General features: G+C 43.7%; 1 protein-coding gene across 2 annotated transcripts in view; it reads right to left on the bottom strand.

Annotated features, from left to right (window-relative positions):
* The window catches only part of adamtsl5 (ADAMTS like 5), a 111,509-nt gene that overhangs the window by 36,209 nt on the left and 57,680 nt on the right, over nt 1-17,620 (bottom strand). For both annotated transcript variants that reach the window (XM_084309099.1, XM_084309100.1), the window contains exon 6: nt 9,266-9,387. In XM_084309099.1, coding sequence (XP_084165225.1) covers nt 9,266-9,387 — 122 coding nt within the window. The remainder of the gene's footprint in view (nt 1-9,265; nt 9,388-17,620) is intronic.

The following is a 17,620-nucleotide window of genomic DNA, read 5'->3' on the forward strand; positions in this document are numbered from 1 at the left end:
AATGCATACTTTTGACAATAAATAAAATAAGAATTGGTTCTTACTTGCTTGCCTGGGTAAATAAAGGTTAAAAAAAAAAAAAAAAAAAAAAAAAAATTACCGATACCGATATTTTCCGATATCACATTTTACTGCCGATATCGGCCGATAATATCGGTCGGCCGATAATATCGGACATCCCATTCATTCCATTTATTTTTGTGGTTCTTAGCACTGAATCTTGAGGAAAGGTTGCATCAAAATAACTTTTGTTTCGGAGTGGCGTTTCAAATTGCCACTCTTCACAAGAGCTACAGTTTCTTGGCATATTAGGCACATTGGTTTGGTGCTGGGAGGATGCACGCATATTTTTCAGTCCATTCACCTTTGAATTGCAGCGATTTTCAGTGTTGACTTTTCTTTTACTGGCCATCTTTGAACATGCCACATTTTTCTACTAGCCTGCGTGCTGGCGAAACTAGGCTACTAGCTACATTTATCTCACAGAGATAAAACTGGGAACGAGGTTACTAGCTACAGTACCTGCAGATTAGACTACCTGTAGATGTGCTGTCAACTCTCGCTCTGACTCGGACTGTTGAAAGAGACGACACGCATTCCGTAAAGACCCGCCCTACTCTGCCTCTGATTCGCAGACTGTGGGTGGGGGGGGGGGGGGAACGCTGACGGGACGCTGAATGTGATTGGACCAGAGTAGACAGACACAGACAGTGGAGCAGTGCTTGCAGAGGAGATAGCGGAGAATTTTGAGGATGCCTGCCATACGCACTGGGTGACAGGATATATTTGCCTTCCACTTTACTTGGTATCACTCCGGAATCACGTTTCAACCAAGTCACTAACGTAACGTTGCTGTCATGAGCCTGTGCTATGGTAGCCTACAAGTGATAAAATAAAAGAAAACTTCCAACTCGCACAACGACTTGGCAAAAAGTTGCGCGGGCCGCACTAACACTAAACTTTGATGTCAAGTAGGGGGCCGCAAAATATCATCCAGTTTGAGACCCCTGCTGTAGGTACTTGCATACTGCATAGAACTAATCATCCAATATATATGCAACATTGAAACTGCTTGGAGTTCAAATCTAATTTCTCCCAAAAATAAGCTTTCCAGGAAATAAGAAAAATAACACTCTTTTGAAATTACACCAATGCATTTTTCAACTACAATGGATTTCTATAGATTATCCTCTAAGCTCATGAAACCTTTTTATACCACACACACAATGAAGTACCATTAAATGTACCTTAAGTTTAGATGAAAACACGAGACAGCCATCAAGATTTGTTATGAACAAACCTGGTTTGCAACAGAACCTTTATGCATGGATTCATATTATATTACTTTATATTTCATAGATACTACATTGATTTAATACCAATATTTACCAGCCTAAAAGCTTTCCCGTTGTCGGCAGGATTCGACCCTGCGCGGGGAGACCCCAATAGATTTCTAGTCTATCGCCTTAACCGCTCAGCCACGACAACATAAAGCTAACTTCATGTCACGCCCAGGTTGCTGAGTAATCTGATATAGGTGTGTGTGTGTGTGTGTGTGTGTGTGTGTGTGTGTGTGTGTGTGTGTGTGTGTGTGTGTGTGTGTGTGTGTGTGTGCGTGCGTGCATGCGTGTATTATACAGAGTGAAGACCCAGACGTGGGCGATGAGTCAAACGCATTGAAGTATATTAGCCCTGACAGTAACCCAGGTGTGGGTGCAGGGACGCGGGAAGGGGGGTGCGGGGGGTGCTGCAGCACCCCCTCTCAATTATTGCAAAAAAAAAAAAAAAAAAAAAAAAATTTATGACAGTATTTATATATTTGTATATACTGTAACTGTATAACTGTAACACTGTATATTATAAGTTTATCCTGCTCAAAGCACGTCACCATTTTAATATTGTGTGTATTGAGCCGTACTGTATTGTAGCTATTCTCCAATCTGTTAAATAAAGTTTTCATTCATTCATTACACTACTGTATGTACACAATCATACGTGTAAAACCGGGTAGATTTTCGAGTGATGACAGACTGTCACAGACTGATTGAATGACAGGTGAAACAACTAATTGTATTCACCTCCCGTCTCCCGCCCTTCCCACGCGCCACGAACCACTGAGCTACTGTGATACAGTGCTTGCGCAGTCAGTCGATTTGAGCTAGTAGTCAAACTTTGCTAGCACAGAATGTCTCACTTGCAGAAAAGGAAAATATCAGATTTATTTTCTAAACGTCCCGCCGGTCCCAGTGACAGTCCCACTAAATCTGATAAACGTCAGAGAGAGACAGAGACGACAGGTTCAGCCTCAGCATCAGGTATTGAAGAGTTAACTGAGTCTGTTCCCCTATACCCCCCCTCGGGCGCCAGGGGCTTCCACTGAGGGGTGATGCAAATAGGGATGGGGTGTTATGGCAGCTCATGATGGAAAGAGTGCGCACCGAGTCTGATCCCGAGTTGAAGAATTGGCTCCAAAAGAGAGACAACTGGATGTCCAACAACATCCAAAACAAAATCTTACAGCTGCTTGCCCATGATATTCAGCGACAAATTAGAGGCAAAGCATCCAAAAGCCCAATCTTTGGCTTGAGCGCTGACGGAACCACTGATGTCACTCACTGGAAAAGAACAATTCTCGTGTAATATACAGTTAGCCGATGACAACTTGGAAGCTCAGAACTTCTTTTGGGGTTTTTACAATGCCCGGCCCAGACACAACAGCCGAGACGCTGTTTTTGTGTATAAAATACTTTTACGCCTCGACCTGCCCATGGAGAGGCTGATAGGATACTGTTTTGACGGGGCCAGCAACATGTCTGGGGGGTACAGGCTAGACCAGGGGTTCCCAAACTTTTTATAGGAGGTAAAAAATAAAATTTTAAATGGAAATGTATGGTTGAAACATGCAAACGTTCAAACGCACACACACTAATAAGCATTGGAGGCTTTTAACCAGGGCCGGACTGGGGAAATCATTCAGGCCAGGAAATATAGCCCCAGTCAGGCCACTTTTTAAGCAGGGGGTCTGGGGGTCCCCCACCAGGAATTTTTTTGTTACAAAGACTTAATTTCCTGCATTCTGGTGCAGGCATTTTTTTTTTTATTTGTACCCTTTAAATGCCATTGTTTGTGATGGCATCACAACTTATTGTTAAAAAACAGGCTAATGTATGATTAGCAACAACACAGATTTTTATGGATTTTCAGTTTTTTGTTATTGATAAATACAATATTTTATTCAACTTCAGCCCTGATCATAACACCACATATTCATTTTATAATTCTAACCCTTTAAATGCCAGTGTGTGTGATGGCATATATTTGCAATATATCAAATGCAAAGTACATTTTTCTGGGGGGGATTATTACAGGCTAGCATGTGTCAATGATTAGCAGTTTTTCGTAAGGATCCCGCCTCCACCAATCACATGCGGCTCCCTTTGTGTGTGTGTGAGAGCAAGAGAGAGAGAGAGAGAGATAGTTCTCCAACTTGTGTGAGTTGCAGTGATCTCCTGGTTGTTCCCCACCTAGGTTATCTAACTATTGCGCTGGTGCAAATAGAAACACTGGCCTGGCCTGCTTCTAAGTTCAGTGGCCTGACCGCAAAAAAAAAAAAAAAAAAAAAAACGTTTTATTTATTTAAATTTTTTTTCAATCTGGCGACCCCCCAGCACCCCCTGCCGTTTTATAGTTCCCGCGTGCCTGTGTGGGTGTATAATATACATGTTCATGAGATATGGAGTTACAAGCAGCACTACAGTGGGACTTCAGTCCAATTGGTCACTTATATTAAATCATTGTAGTGAACCAGACTAAGTAACATTAAAGAAGTAGATGGGAGATTGGTGTGTGTGTCTATCCATGAGCCGTTTGACAATCCTTTTGGTGTGGGTAACGTTAACCTAATTAACCCCTTCCTATTCCACCTTTCCCTTTTCATTGTAAGGTTTCTAGGGTCATTGAGGGAGGGTACTGCTTGCGGGGGGAACTCAGGGTATTTATTTACAATTCAGTCACTAGGTGTGGGAGGGTTCAAGGAGCAACTGGGGGAAGTGGGGAACGTGTTGGGGAGTACTGCTGACCGCCCTGCTGTAGGGGAGGAAGACCAGAGTACCAGACCAGGTTGGTAAACCCCGGGCCCCATCCATTCACACTACCAGCCTCCAGTCTACGCCACAGGCCCAAAGACGAGGGTGCAGTCAGACTGAGCTCTACTGTGTCCAGCTACCTCGTGACTACCAGCAACCGTTCCCACGAAGCAGGGATAATCCACCCTGCTACATATGGATTTACTTTGTCCTAAATAATGCACGTCATAGCTATACGGCAGTCGCGACACACACTATGTCATGAAAAAAATAAGATAATTGCAATAGCCTACATAAGTGAATTGACCCCCCCTTTCAAAACAAACGCACTCATATTCAGAGGAATTGCGATGTGATTTTATGTTGTGGAAAAGTATAATTTACTGCATTTTAAGGTGAATGTGACTTGAAATTCTATTTTTAATTAATAGATCACTAGAGTAGCACAATGTAAATTCAGTTTTAGGGTGGAGTTTTTCTTTGAGTGTGTTATGGTTGAGCAGCCCGGCTAGCTCAGTCGGTAGAGCATGAGACTCTTAACACTTTGAATGCCCAAACCGAGTTTTCTCGGGTTGAATGCCCATAACGAGAATATTCGTTTGTTCTCGTTTTTTTTTTATATTAGCGATCTTAATTCATATTTCATCAACCGAGTCTACCGTTGGTAATCCTGCCCCGCCAGGCGCTCAGATGTGAAAAAAGCGCCCCCTATCGTCTCCCAGATGGTAATTCACCCTTTTGGATTGGATTCAATGAAAATGCATGGGAAAAAAAGACCCGGACTCCACATTTTACTTCTCACGCAAGCAACCGGGGCCGATCAGCTTCTTGCTGGACCATCAGAGCAGTGGGGATTATGTGTTTTACTGTATACGCAGTGGATCAATAAAAGGATCGATTTTTGGAATGGTCGATCAGGAATTGGAATAATCCATTTGGATACCATCTGATCTCAGGTAAGGAATCTATTTTACCAGTATTAGGATAATCAGACCTTTTTTCACGGAGATATAAGCTTTCCCCCTATATGTGATATGGCTGTTTTGACTGTGTGAGTGATCAGGAAATAAAATAATCGATTTACAGCTTGCGGCACCAGCGTGCATATGTACACATATACTATCGATAATCTAGCGTTTATTTGAAAACTATTCATAAATAGGCAGAACAATGACAACATTCTAGAATATTACAGTACATCAGCGTTTAGCAGGGATTCTTTTTTTTCCTTCTTGAAAACGAGGGCTTTTCAAAATGATATAAAACGGAAATTAACCGATAAAAAAACAATCCGCTTCGACAATGTTGACTGGAAATGGGTCATTGATAATGCGACGGGCAGATTAGACACATAATTTAAAACATAGATTAGGCGATATTAACGTTAACATTGAAGTGGTGCTGGGCATTCAAGCACTAAATGAGCGCCCCCTGCTGGGCATTCAAAGTGTTAAAGGGGAGATGAAGCATAGCGATATAAACATAGTCATAGAATCAAATTAGTATTTAGATAAGCCACAGAAAAAATCACATTATAAAAATAAGCAGTTTCTAAGAAAAAACTATTTGTTAAGTCCTTTTTTGAAGCATTTATCAACATGGGCGCCGCCATTTTGTTTGGTGACGTCACAGTGTTGGTTTGGTCTGGCTCCTGCTGGGTAGCTGCCTAGTAAACATGGAGTGTCAGTAAATGCAACGTTGCCTACCAAACAACGGGACCGCGGTGGTTCTTTTTGTATTGCTCCTGGCTGTTCAAACAAATTTTACCGTGTGAAAGAGAGGAAAGTTGGTTAATTTCCACAAACTACCAGTGAAAAAAACAGTGTTGTTCAACCACCGCAGCATTTAGCTACCTGGCTACCTAGCTCCAGTTCAACCACCGTCGCGGGGCATTTAGCTACCTGGCTACCTAGCTCCAGTTCAACCACCGTCGCGGGGCATTTAGCTACCTGGCTACCTAGCTCCAGTTCAACCACCGTCGCGGGGCATTTAGCTACCTGGCTACCTAGCTCCAGTTCAGCTAACTAGCTACATGCAGCATTTAGCGAGCTGGGTTAGCCGGCTAGTTGGCTTTGAATCCCGGCTGCGGCTAGGTAGCCAGGTAGCTAAATGCCCCGCGACGGTGGTTGAACTGGAGCTAGGTAGCCAGGTAGCTAAATGCCCCACGACGGTGGTTGAACTGGAGCTAGGTAGCCAGGTAGCTAAATGCCCCGCGACGGTGGTTGAACAACACTGTTTTTTTCACTGGTAGTTTGTGGAAATGAACCAACTTTCCTCTCTTTGACACGGTAAAATTAGTTTGAACAGCCAGGAGCAATACAAAAAGAACCACCGCGGTCCCGTTGTTTGGTAGGCAACGTTGCATTTACTGACACTCCATGTTTACTAGGCAGCTACCCAGCAGGAGCCAGACCACACCAACACCGTGACGTCAGCAACAAAATGGCGGCGCCCATGGGGAAAACAGGGAAATTATATTTGGTTTTTCAGACAAATAAGCAGGATTTCACATTTGATTATAGGACCCTGTCTTACACAAGGTACACAACAAACAAACTAGGTTTGTTCAATGCTTCATCTCCCCTTTAATCTCAGGGTCGTGGGTTCGAGCCCCATGTTGGGTGCACACTTTTCATCTCAGGCAAGAAAGAGAAGATAGAGAGACGAGTGAGTACAGCTGGCTTGTGAATTTACGACTTACTACACATGATACAAAATAGTATACTGTAGGTCAGGGGTCTCAAACTCAATTTACCTGGGGGCCGCTGGAGGTAGAGTCTGGGTGAGGCTGGGCCGCATCAAATATTCCACAAAAAAGGGGTTTCAAGTATTCCAAAAAAAACTGATCCAATCTTCTCAATCTTTAGCAATAACATTTCAGAACATGAACAGTTCTTCAGAACATGAACGGTTCTTCAGAACATAGGCTTCTCAGTGGTGTCAGTGGACTCATCCACAGCTATGGAAATGAACTGTGCATTTTTTTATTCTATCACAAAGCTGTTTAATCAAATCACCAGCCAGTATTTCAGTTATTCTGGTTGCTGTGCTATCTGAGGGGGATTTGCTTTTGTTTGCCTTCAAACATGGTCTCCATCACTTCAGTCATACATTATTTTATTATGTATGCATCAGAGAATGGCTTCTTGTGTTTAGCCAAAACCCATGCCACTGAGTGAGGACTTGGTTGCTTTTTCTCGTTGTGACATAGATTTAACAATAATTCTGCTTGCAGCTTGATATGATGATTTCATTCCAGGGGGGGAGTATCTATGCCACGCCCCCACAGTCATCAACAGATAAGTGTCCAGGTAACTATCCATATGAAGGAATCTATGTTTTTCAATGTGTATATAATGTATATATCGGTGGGTGACAGCATCTGCTATTAGATATCAGTTGTAAGAGGACAGTAGCAGTCACTATGTCTGGCTCCAGTGGGGCTGCAGACAAGGGCTTGTTATCAGCTGAGCTCTCGAGCGAGCCAAGGTCATTGTATGCAGCCGGCGCTGGGCTCCTGCATGGTGGTGTAGAGACATCGTTTAGTGTGTCAAAGACCAGCTATTGCCATGGTAGCGTGTCACGTAGTAACGAGAAAAGGGGACGGGGCCCTGTTGCTAGGGGGAAGACGTTATGATGTGAGTTTCTTCCGGGATAAGTTAGATTGAGACACGAAGCACAGACGAGCAGACGCGTTGATCAGAGACTTTGAGAGACCTCGCTGGGTGGGGGAGGGTAAGTGACACATCATCGCTAGCTTAGGCTAACAGGGAATGGTGGTTGGCTACGACGAGGCCCAGAACCATTGGACTAATGAGAGAAGAGATGGTGGAGAAGAATGAATTAAGACTGTTCAAGGACAATACAGAATGGGTTACATCTGGTACAGAGGCTATGTTCATGAAAATAAACATGAGGATCTAAGGAAAGAGATCACGTTGCAGTGTCGTTTCTTATGACTATGGATGTACTAACAGGGGTTGATACAGTGTGTGACAGCCAATGTGAAGTATTGAAAACAAACACAACGTGGAGGGGAGAGTCACGGAGAGTCACGGTGACGAGATGAGATTGGCTGATTACCGATGTATCCAACACATATCAAGATTAATTTAAATCATACAGGTAAGTACAATTTCATATCAATTAATAATATAATCCAGAAAATCAAAATATATATTTTTGTTACAGGTTTCCCATCAAACCCAAATTTTGTCAATATGGCTCCAACACAGCCCCTCCCCTCGACATTGTAGTTATCTCATACTATTGCAGGGAAAAACAGCCTTACAATCTAATAACAAGTAACGTACAAGTCGTATTAAGTTTTGCAAATAAGGAGACATATATATAACATCTCAAACATCTCATTTTTTATTTATTTATTTTTTGCTTTTTTTTTAATGGGTGAATGGATTTTTAGTTTTTTGTAAGGGTCCCGCCTCCACCAATCACATGCGGCTCCCTCTGTGTGTGTGTGTGTGTGTGTGTGTGTGTGTGAGCAAGAGAGAGAGAGAGAGATAGTTCTCCAACTTGTGTAAGTTGCAGTGATCTCCTGGTTGTTCCCCACCTAGGTTATCTAACTATTGCTGCAACTAGAAACACTGGCCTGGCCTGCTTCTAAGTTCAGTGGCCTGACTGCAAAAAAAGAAAATATATATATTTTTTTAATCACCTGGCGACCCCCGCACGGCGGAGGGGTCGCGACCCCCACTTTGGGAACCACTGATCTATACCACCACCATCATATAAGGGGTTCTGGTTGATACACTGTTCTGGTTGATAAGGGGTTCTGATTGATAAGGGGTTCTGGCTGATAAGGGGTTCTGGTTGATAAGGGGTTCTGGCTGATAAGGGGTTCTGGTTGATAAGGGGTTCTGGTTGATACAGGGTTCTGGCTGATAAGGGGTTCTGGTTGATAAGGGGTTCTGGTTGATAAGGGGTTCTGGTTGATAAGGGGTTCTGGCTGATATGGGGTTCTGGTTGATAAGGGGTTCTGGCTGATAAGGGGTTCTGGTTGATAAGGGGTTCTGGTTGATAAGGGGTTCTGGTTGATAAGGGGTTCTGGCTGATAAGGGGTTCTGGTTGATAAGGGGTTCTGGCTGATAAGGGGTTCTGGTTGATAAGGGGTTCTGGTTGATAAGGGGCTCTGGTTGATAAGGGGTTCTGTTGCATCTCACCAGGCAGTGTCCATTGACACACAGGGCTCCGGGCTTGCAGGCAGTACCATCCAGAACACGACCAAAGTTGTAGTAGAAGTTATGACCCAGCGCCAAGCAGCTCAGCTCACAGGGATTAGAACCTACGGACGAGAATAATAATACTTCTTATAATATGACGAACATATAATAATAAAAATTAACATGGTGGAGAACTGGTATCAGACAAGGGGAGGGGCTTCAGTCAGGGGGGTTACTAAGGAAAAGAAGTCTGGACTACAGTTAAACATTTAAAATCCTGGATCAAGGATTTCCCACCCCAAAATGGGTTGGAAATGCACAATTACTTTCATTTCATTTCAGTGTTCAGGTTTCTGTTAAAACATCTTTACATAACTCTTTATTTGATCATTTTGTTAATATCAGTTTTGAAAGATCCACAGAAACCGCATTCATGGCATTGCCAGCTTCTTGTGATGTTACGTATTTCTGAACACAACAGCCCTTTGGGGGCGGGAGGTAGATGATTTGATTGACCACTCTGTAACCATAGAAACCATAGACTGCTGGAGCTTTTGACCTTTAGGAAGACACGGACACAATGTATCAAATTAGAACACAACGTTGAAAGACGAGGACGTTTTGCCGAGCAATCCAATGATGACTGGTGTTTCCCAAAATGTGTTTATTTTATCACATTATGTGCCGTCATTGTGTGTTAATAACTCTTTAAAAATGGAAGATTGTGTCGTGGTGCTGGGAAATGGGACATGGGGGGTTTCATGAGGAGGGGAGCAGGCCACAGAGGCTAAAGGCTAGGAGGGATTGATTGATTGAAAACTTTATTAACAGATTGCAGAATGGGTACAGTACAGTACAGCTCAATACACACAATTGTTAAGGGGGATGCAGACCAGAGAAAGACTTTCGTCTTGTTTACATCAGGGTCCCCCATTTTCAATTCATCAGGACATATATGACACACACGACATACAGATAGACAGTACTGCTACATCTATACATTTATGACATTCCAGATTTGCAAATACAGTACTGTTTGTGATACAAAAAGTGTCCAGAAAAGAGTGTATATACATTTGACATAGAAACTGTACATTGGAGGAGGTTGGGTAGGTGGAGTGGGGTTGGGTGGGTGGGAGAGGTGAGAGGTGAAAGGTGAAAAGTGAAACCACAGGATGTAGCCCCTATAGCAGGAGGACCTGCTGACTCACTCAGACTCTATTAACATCAACAGTCTGATGGCAAGTTGGAGGTGTTATAATGTTTAAATGTAAATCTGTTGAACGGTCACGCGTTTGTTGTAATGTTTACATGTAAATCTGTTGAACGGTCACGTGTTTGTTATAATGTTTTACATGTAAATCTGTTGAACGGTCACGTGTTTGTTATAATGTTTACATGTAAATCTGTTGAATGGAGAGAGAGAAGGGGACATTGAGAGGAGGGGGGAGGGCCATGATCCCACTGAGAGAGAGAAGGGGACATTGAGAGGCAGGGGGAGGGCCATGATCCCACTGAGAGAGAGAAGGGGACATTGAGAGGAGGGGGGAGGGCCATGATCCCACTGAGAGAGAGAAGGGGACATTGAGAGGGGGGGGAGGGCCATGATCCCACTGAGAGAGAGAAGGGGACATTGAGAGGCGGGGGGGAGGGCCATGATCCCACTGAGAGAGAGAAGGGGACATTGAGAGGAGGGGGGAGGGCCATGATCCCACTGAGGCAGAGGTTACACCTTTCGTATCATCTTCGTATTGTTTTCTTATGCGTATCGCCGCGTATCGCCGCGACGTCGTGCGCCTGAGTCACACTTTCGTTTTTTTTTTCGTTTTTGTCAGCCGAGCACACTGATGTAGTACACTGCCAAAGCAGTAGGTGGCAGTAGGTGGCAAACATGAAGGCAATTTCAACCAATCAGAACGAATGTGCCAATACACTTCCTGGTGGAAGCTCCAGCAAAGAAAATGTCAATAAGGCAGGCGCCTATGCCGCGCCACCATCTTGCTTGCTCACTCAATGCAGCAATTCTTTTTTCAGCAAAACCTAATAAAAGTGCAATAAACAAAACGGATACATTCACTGTGTGTTCTGCCTGTCATTTGTTGATGAAACAAAACTAACATCAACACAAGTGACCACCAAGAGCGGAGTTTAGTCTAAAAAACGATCGGTAGCATTGTTAGCTGCATGCTAACGTCAATGGAGTATGCCATTATAACAATATAGCATTGTGGCTAGAAGCTAACGTTAGCTCACGCTACTTAGCCAGCACGAAACTGATGATATCGCGAGCTATCAGTAGTTAGATAACATTAGAGACAACGCTGTGTGTATTAAACAAAGGTGAATAGATGACTGGGCCATTTTGTTTAATGCTTGTTAAGTTGAAAGAGGAACTCTGAGCTAACAGGGTCTGAATCCTGATAGCTCACGTTAGCCAGCTGCTCATGCAATCGGTAATGCTAGCAGAATGAATGGATGTAAACTTTATTTAACATATTGCATATGGGTACAATACAATACGGCTCAATACAAACAATTGTTAAGGGAATGCAGACTGTTGTAGCTTGGACTGGGGTCCTTATAACAATAACTTGACAACACATGGTAGCTGAAGCTATTTGGGACACGGAGCTCTGCCTCTGTCCCAAACACACACACTGTTGTCACCGGAAGGGCACGCAGATGGTATCTACTGCGCATGGGCGTTTTCGCAACAACTGCTCCGTGCTGACTACACGCTGTTGTCGAAGCGTTTTTTTTGCGTATCTCCAAACGCAAACACAATTTTGCGTTTCAGCCGTATCCACAAAAAAACGCCAAAAAACGCATTTCTGTGTAGATAGGACATCAAACGTCGTCAAAAACGTATAAAAAAACGCCAGGAATACACTAGTCTAACCATAGCCTGAGAGAGAGAAGGGGACATTGAGAGGAGGGGGGAGGGCCATGATCCCACTGAGAGAGAGAAGGGGACATTGAGAGGAGGGGGAGGGCCATGATCCCACTGAGAGAGAGAAGGGGACATTGAGAGGAGGGGGGAGGGCCATGATCCCACTGAGGCTGAGGTTAGACTAGTGTATTCCTGGCGTTTTTTTATACGTTTTTGACGACGTATCATGTCCTATCTACACAGAAACGCGTTTTTTGGCGTTTTTTTGTGGATACGGCTGAAACGCAAAATTGTGTTTGCGTTTGGAGATACGCAAAAAAAACGCCAGGAATACAGCGTGTAGTCAGCACGGAGCAGTTGTTGCGAAAACGCCCATGCGCAGTAGATACCATCTGCGTGCCCTTCCTGTGTACAGTGTGTGTGTCCCAAATAGCTTCAGCTACCATGTGTTGTCAAGTTATTGTTATAAGGACCCCAGTCCAAGCTACAACAGTCTGCATTCCCTTAACAATTGTTTGTATTGAGCCGTATTGTATTGTACCCATATGCAATATGTTAAATAAAGTTTACATCCATTCATTCTGCTAGCATTACCGATTGCATGAGCTGGCTAACGTGAGCTATCAGGATTCAGACCCTGTTAGCTCAGAGTTCCTCTTTCAACTTAACAAGCATTAAACAAAATGGCCCAGTCATCTATTCACCTTTGTTTAATACACACAGCGTTGTCTCTAATGTTATCTAACTACTGATAGCTCGCGATATCATCAGTTTCGTGCTGGCTAAGTAGCGTGAGCTAACGTTAGCTTCTAGCCACAATGCTATAGTTATAATGGCATACTCCATTGACGTTAGCATGCAGCTAACAATGCTACCGATCGTTTTTAGACTAAACTATCTGCTCTTGGTGGTCACTTGTGTTGATGTTAGTTTTGTTTCATCAACAAATGACAGGCAGAACACACAGTGAATGTATCCGTTTTGTTTATTGCACTTTTATTAGGCTTTGCTGAAAAAAGAATTGCTGCATTGAGTGAGCAAGCAAGATGGTGGCGCGGCATAGGCGCCTGCCTTATTGACATTTCTTTGCTGGAGCTTCCACCAGGAAGTGTATTGGCACATTCGTTCTGATTGGTTGAAATTGCCTTCATGTTTGCCACCTACTGCCACCTACTGCTTTGGCAGTGTACTACATCAGTGTGCTTGGCTGACAAAAACGAAAAAAAAACGAAAGTGTGACTCAGGCGCACGACGTCGCGGCGATACGCATAAGAAAACAATACGAAGATGATACGAAAGGTGTAACCTCTGCCTGAGAGAGAGAAGGGGACATTGAGAGGGGGGGAGGGCCATGATCCCACTGAGAGAGAGAAGGGGACATTGAGAGGAGGGGGGAGGGCCATGATCCCACTGAGAGAGAGAAGGGGACATTGAGAGGAGGGGGGAGGGCCATGATCCCACTGAGAGAGAGAAGGGGGCATTGAGAGGAGGGGGGAGGGCCCTCAGTATCAGTAACACAGTATCACCAGGCGTGCATAAAGAACCGAGAATTAAATCTACTGTAAATACAGTCCGCTTTTTATTTTTGCGACAGGTCCGCCATCTTGAATCCGTTTGCAACGCCGATTGTTGCTAAATGTTCACAGAAGGGAGACACACTAACTGCGCTCCAAACTATGCCAATAACGTTCAGTTTTGTGGTATATAATCCTGAGAAATAATAATCAGGAAGTCATTTGATTCCAGAAAGCTGGAGTACCGTAGGAGATGTAGTTTTTCGAAATCTCAATGCTCATTGAAAGCCCTGTGTTTCCTTCATCATAATGACTACAGCAAAATGGCCGCTCGGATTTATTTCCGGTCAAAATTCGCAATCTTTTTAATACAATTCCTAAACTCATATTTCATTAATAACACTTTAACCTATTGGTAAACAAACATATTGCTTATACACTATGACTGCTGTTGTGACATGGTTAGGATGTTTACTGTTGGATACATTTGGGGGGGAAAACGAACATTATGACATACAGTCTAGACTAGAGATGACGTGGTTATGACGTGGTGTAATTTGTACAGTTGCACAGTGTCCCCCACCCACCCACCCCTCCTACCCAACCCCCCCCCCACCTCACCCACCCAACCACCTCCAATGTACAGTCCCCCCCACCCCCCCAACCCCACCCCACCTCACCCAACCTCCTCCAATGTACAGTTTCTACGTCAAATGTATATACTCTCTTTTCTGGACTCTTTTTGTATCACAAACAGTACTGTATTTGCAAATCTGGTATGTCATAAATGTATAGATGTAGCAGTACTGTCTATCTATATGTCGTGTATGTCATATATGTTATGATGTATTGAAAATGGGGGACCCTGATGTAAACAAGACGAAAGTCTTTCTCTGGTCTGCATCCCCTTAACAATTGTATGTATTGAGCTGTACTGTACTGTACCCATTCTGCAATCTGTTAATAAAGTTTTCAATCAATCAATCAATCAATCAATTTGCGGTCCGGTACTGCATGGGTGGAAGAGGTTAAGATGTGTTTGTGGTATTTGGTGTGCGGATCAGTTCAACAGCGTCAGCCCACACACAAGGCTAGCCACCTTCCATGCTGAAAAATAAAGGATACCCCTTGCTCCTCGGAGGCCAAGATCACCATGGGTGGTCATTTAGCACAGCTAATTTAAAGCGACACCATCATGTTCATACAGGAGAGAAACCGTATAACTGTGACCAGTGTGGAAAAAGCTTCAGTCACTCTATATCTTTTAAGACACACCAGTGCATCCATACAGGAGAGAAACCCTATCACTGTGACCAATGTGGGAAGAGTTTTAACCAATTTGTGGATTTTTACTCCCGGACGGGGTGCAAAGGTATTTTTTTCAATACATGAAAGAAAATATGATTTGAGAGATATTTGTAAATTTTGCTGTTGAAAAAGCTAAGAAAGGGATTAAAAGGAGGTGTATTGTTGGGGTTAACTTGTGGAACAATGCTGATATACAGTTAAGAATGAGTAATTCGCTTTTGGTTTTTAAGAAAATGGTTTGTAAAGCTATTTTTGAAAACTACAAAGGTGAATAATACTGTTTTTTGCTATTTTCTTTTAGAATACTGTTTGAGTCAAAATGTTGTTAAGAATATAGGACAGGCATGTATACGCATTATGCTTCAGTCTGTACCTTTTCAGTCATGTAAAATCAAATATTGTTAAATGATTGTGCATATTGTATCGTGTGAGATGATGACTGAATAAACTACTACTACTACTACTACTACTAGATTTACAGTCACACCAGCGCATCTATACAGAGAACAACATATGCCTCACATTCACTAATTCACTCACACATTCACACACTGACGGTGGAAGCGACCAATGGTTGCCAACCTGCTCAGCAAGCCAAGATGGCCAACCATTGCTAGCTAACGGTTTGCTAATTAGCTTAGCCTCTCTCTCTTCCAAGGACTATAGGCCGGTGGCTCTAACCTCTCATATAATGAAGACCATGGAGAGGTTAGTCCTGGAGCAACTCCGCCCGGTGATCAAACCCCACCTAGACCCACTCCAGTTCGCCTACCAGCCCCGACTGGGGGTAGAGGATGCTGTCATCTACCTGCTGAACCGAGCCTACACTCACCTAGACAAGCCGGGGAGCACTGTGAGAGTCATGTTTTTTGACTTCTCCAGTGCTTTTGATACCATAAGGCCTGGGCTGCTGGGTGAGAAGCAGGGGTGCATTGCTCATGGAACGGGGTTGCACCGGCTATGTGAGCAGAAGCACGCGCACGCACATGCACGGATGTGCGCGCGCGTGCACACAGGAATGCGCTGCACTCGACTGATGCACCAACTCGCTAAGTACCCACCTGGCTACTTTGCATAACAATAGCGCAGGTTGTCAGGTGTGTTCAAATACGTTCTCAGATACATTCACACAAAACTTGTGAATGAAATGTGTTACATTCCATTCGTAGAGGCAATTAGGCATTGTCTTTAGTCTGTGCGTATGCAAGGGAACATTTATGCCCGGGAGCGTGCGTGCATGTGGCGTCATTAAAACACTGTGCAACCAGCTTTGAAATCAGCAACGCACCCCTGGTGAGAAGTTGGAAGCGATGCAGGTAGAGGCCCCCCTGGGCCCCGTTCCCCGTACCTGGATAACTGAGTTAGCCGGATAACTTTCGGTTAAGTCTGACTTAAGCCGGACTTTCCGGCTCCCCGTACCTGGATTTTCCAAATCACCATGACAACAGATCCAAAAGTTTGAGCCTGGTCGAAAGCAGGGTTTAAGTTCAAGTTAGCCGGATCAACCATCGCCACGCCCCCGCAAAGGAGTGACAGCGCGTTTCCTGAAATTATTCCCACAGTCTAGGATCTGCGTTATACCATTCTGAATTACGTTTTTGTGCTCCATTCTTCCAGAGGGGTCTTTTGAAATGTAAAATAGACCCAAAATGCTGATACTAAATTCACTTTGTCCTAAATAATGCACGTTATATACCGTGGCGCTCGCTCGGTGCAACAACAACAAAATAAAGAATATTCTAAACACGGGTCTCTCGTTCATTAATGTATAAACAATGAATTTATCCCATCTGGCACAGTGGCTCAGCGGTAGTGCTCAATCCTGGCAACCCAGCGACCGGTGTTCGAAACCCTGTGTTTCCAATATAATTTTTTTGAATATAATATTAATTATTATACGCAAAGGTAGCCTGGTTTTAAGTTAAAATATTATAAATCTACATGCATTGAGGATGTCATTCTTTATATAGCTCTCAACGTGCACCAAATTGAATTATTCCTATATTGCAAAAAGAAGGAGACGACTGGGTTTCGAACCCCGGTCGTCTGCGTGAAAGTCAAAAGAAGAACCCGTTACACCACAGAGAAGATAAGTAAAAGATCGACCATACATCAATCAATGGGTAAGGGAGCCGTATCGTTATTCTGTATAACAGTTTTACTAATTATTTTCGCTAGCAAGATCTCATTTGATTATTCAATCCAGCAGGCAAGTTTAAAGAAATATAATCTGATTGATTGAGGTAATGAGGGACTTAAAATTAGCCTATAGATAACGCATTTAACTTGTCGGCGAGGCGATTGAGCCGTACTGCAATATGTTACTAAAGTTTTAAATCAATTAATCAATCAATGCCGCTAGAGAATCAGGATCTCTGCTCTCGACACTTGCTGCCTTCTCGGCTGAGGCGGGCACGCGCATTTATCCTGGGTCTCAAGTCTGGCTTGAGTTAACGAGACTGAATCCACCTTCGAGGAACAGGAAAATCCCGGCTTCAAACATCGGGTTAACTGAATCTGGATAATGACATCTTGATCGACTTAGTTGAACCAGGTACGGGGAACGGGGCCCTGGTGTCCTGGGTTGTTGACTATCTGACGGGCAGACCACAGTACGTGCGCCTACGGAGCTGTGTGTCAGAC

This window comes from Notolepis coatsorum (genome assembly GCF_963971535.1).
Source record: "Notolepis coatsorum genome assembly, chromosome: 2".
In the NCBI taxonomy this organism is placed as follows: Eukaryota; Metazoa; Chordata; class Actinopteri; order Aulopiformes; family Paralepididae; genus Notolepis; species Notolepis coatsorum.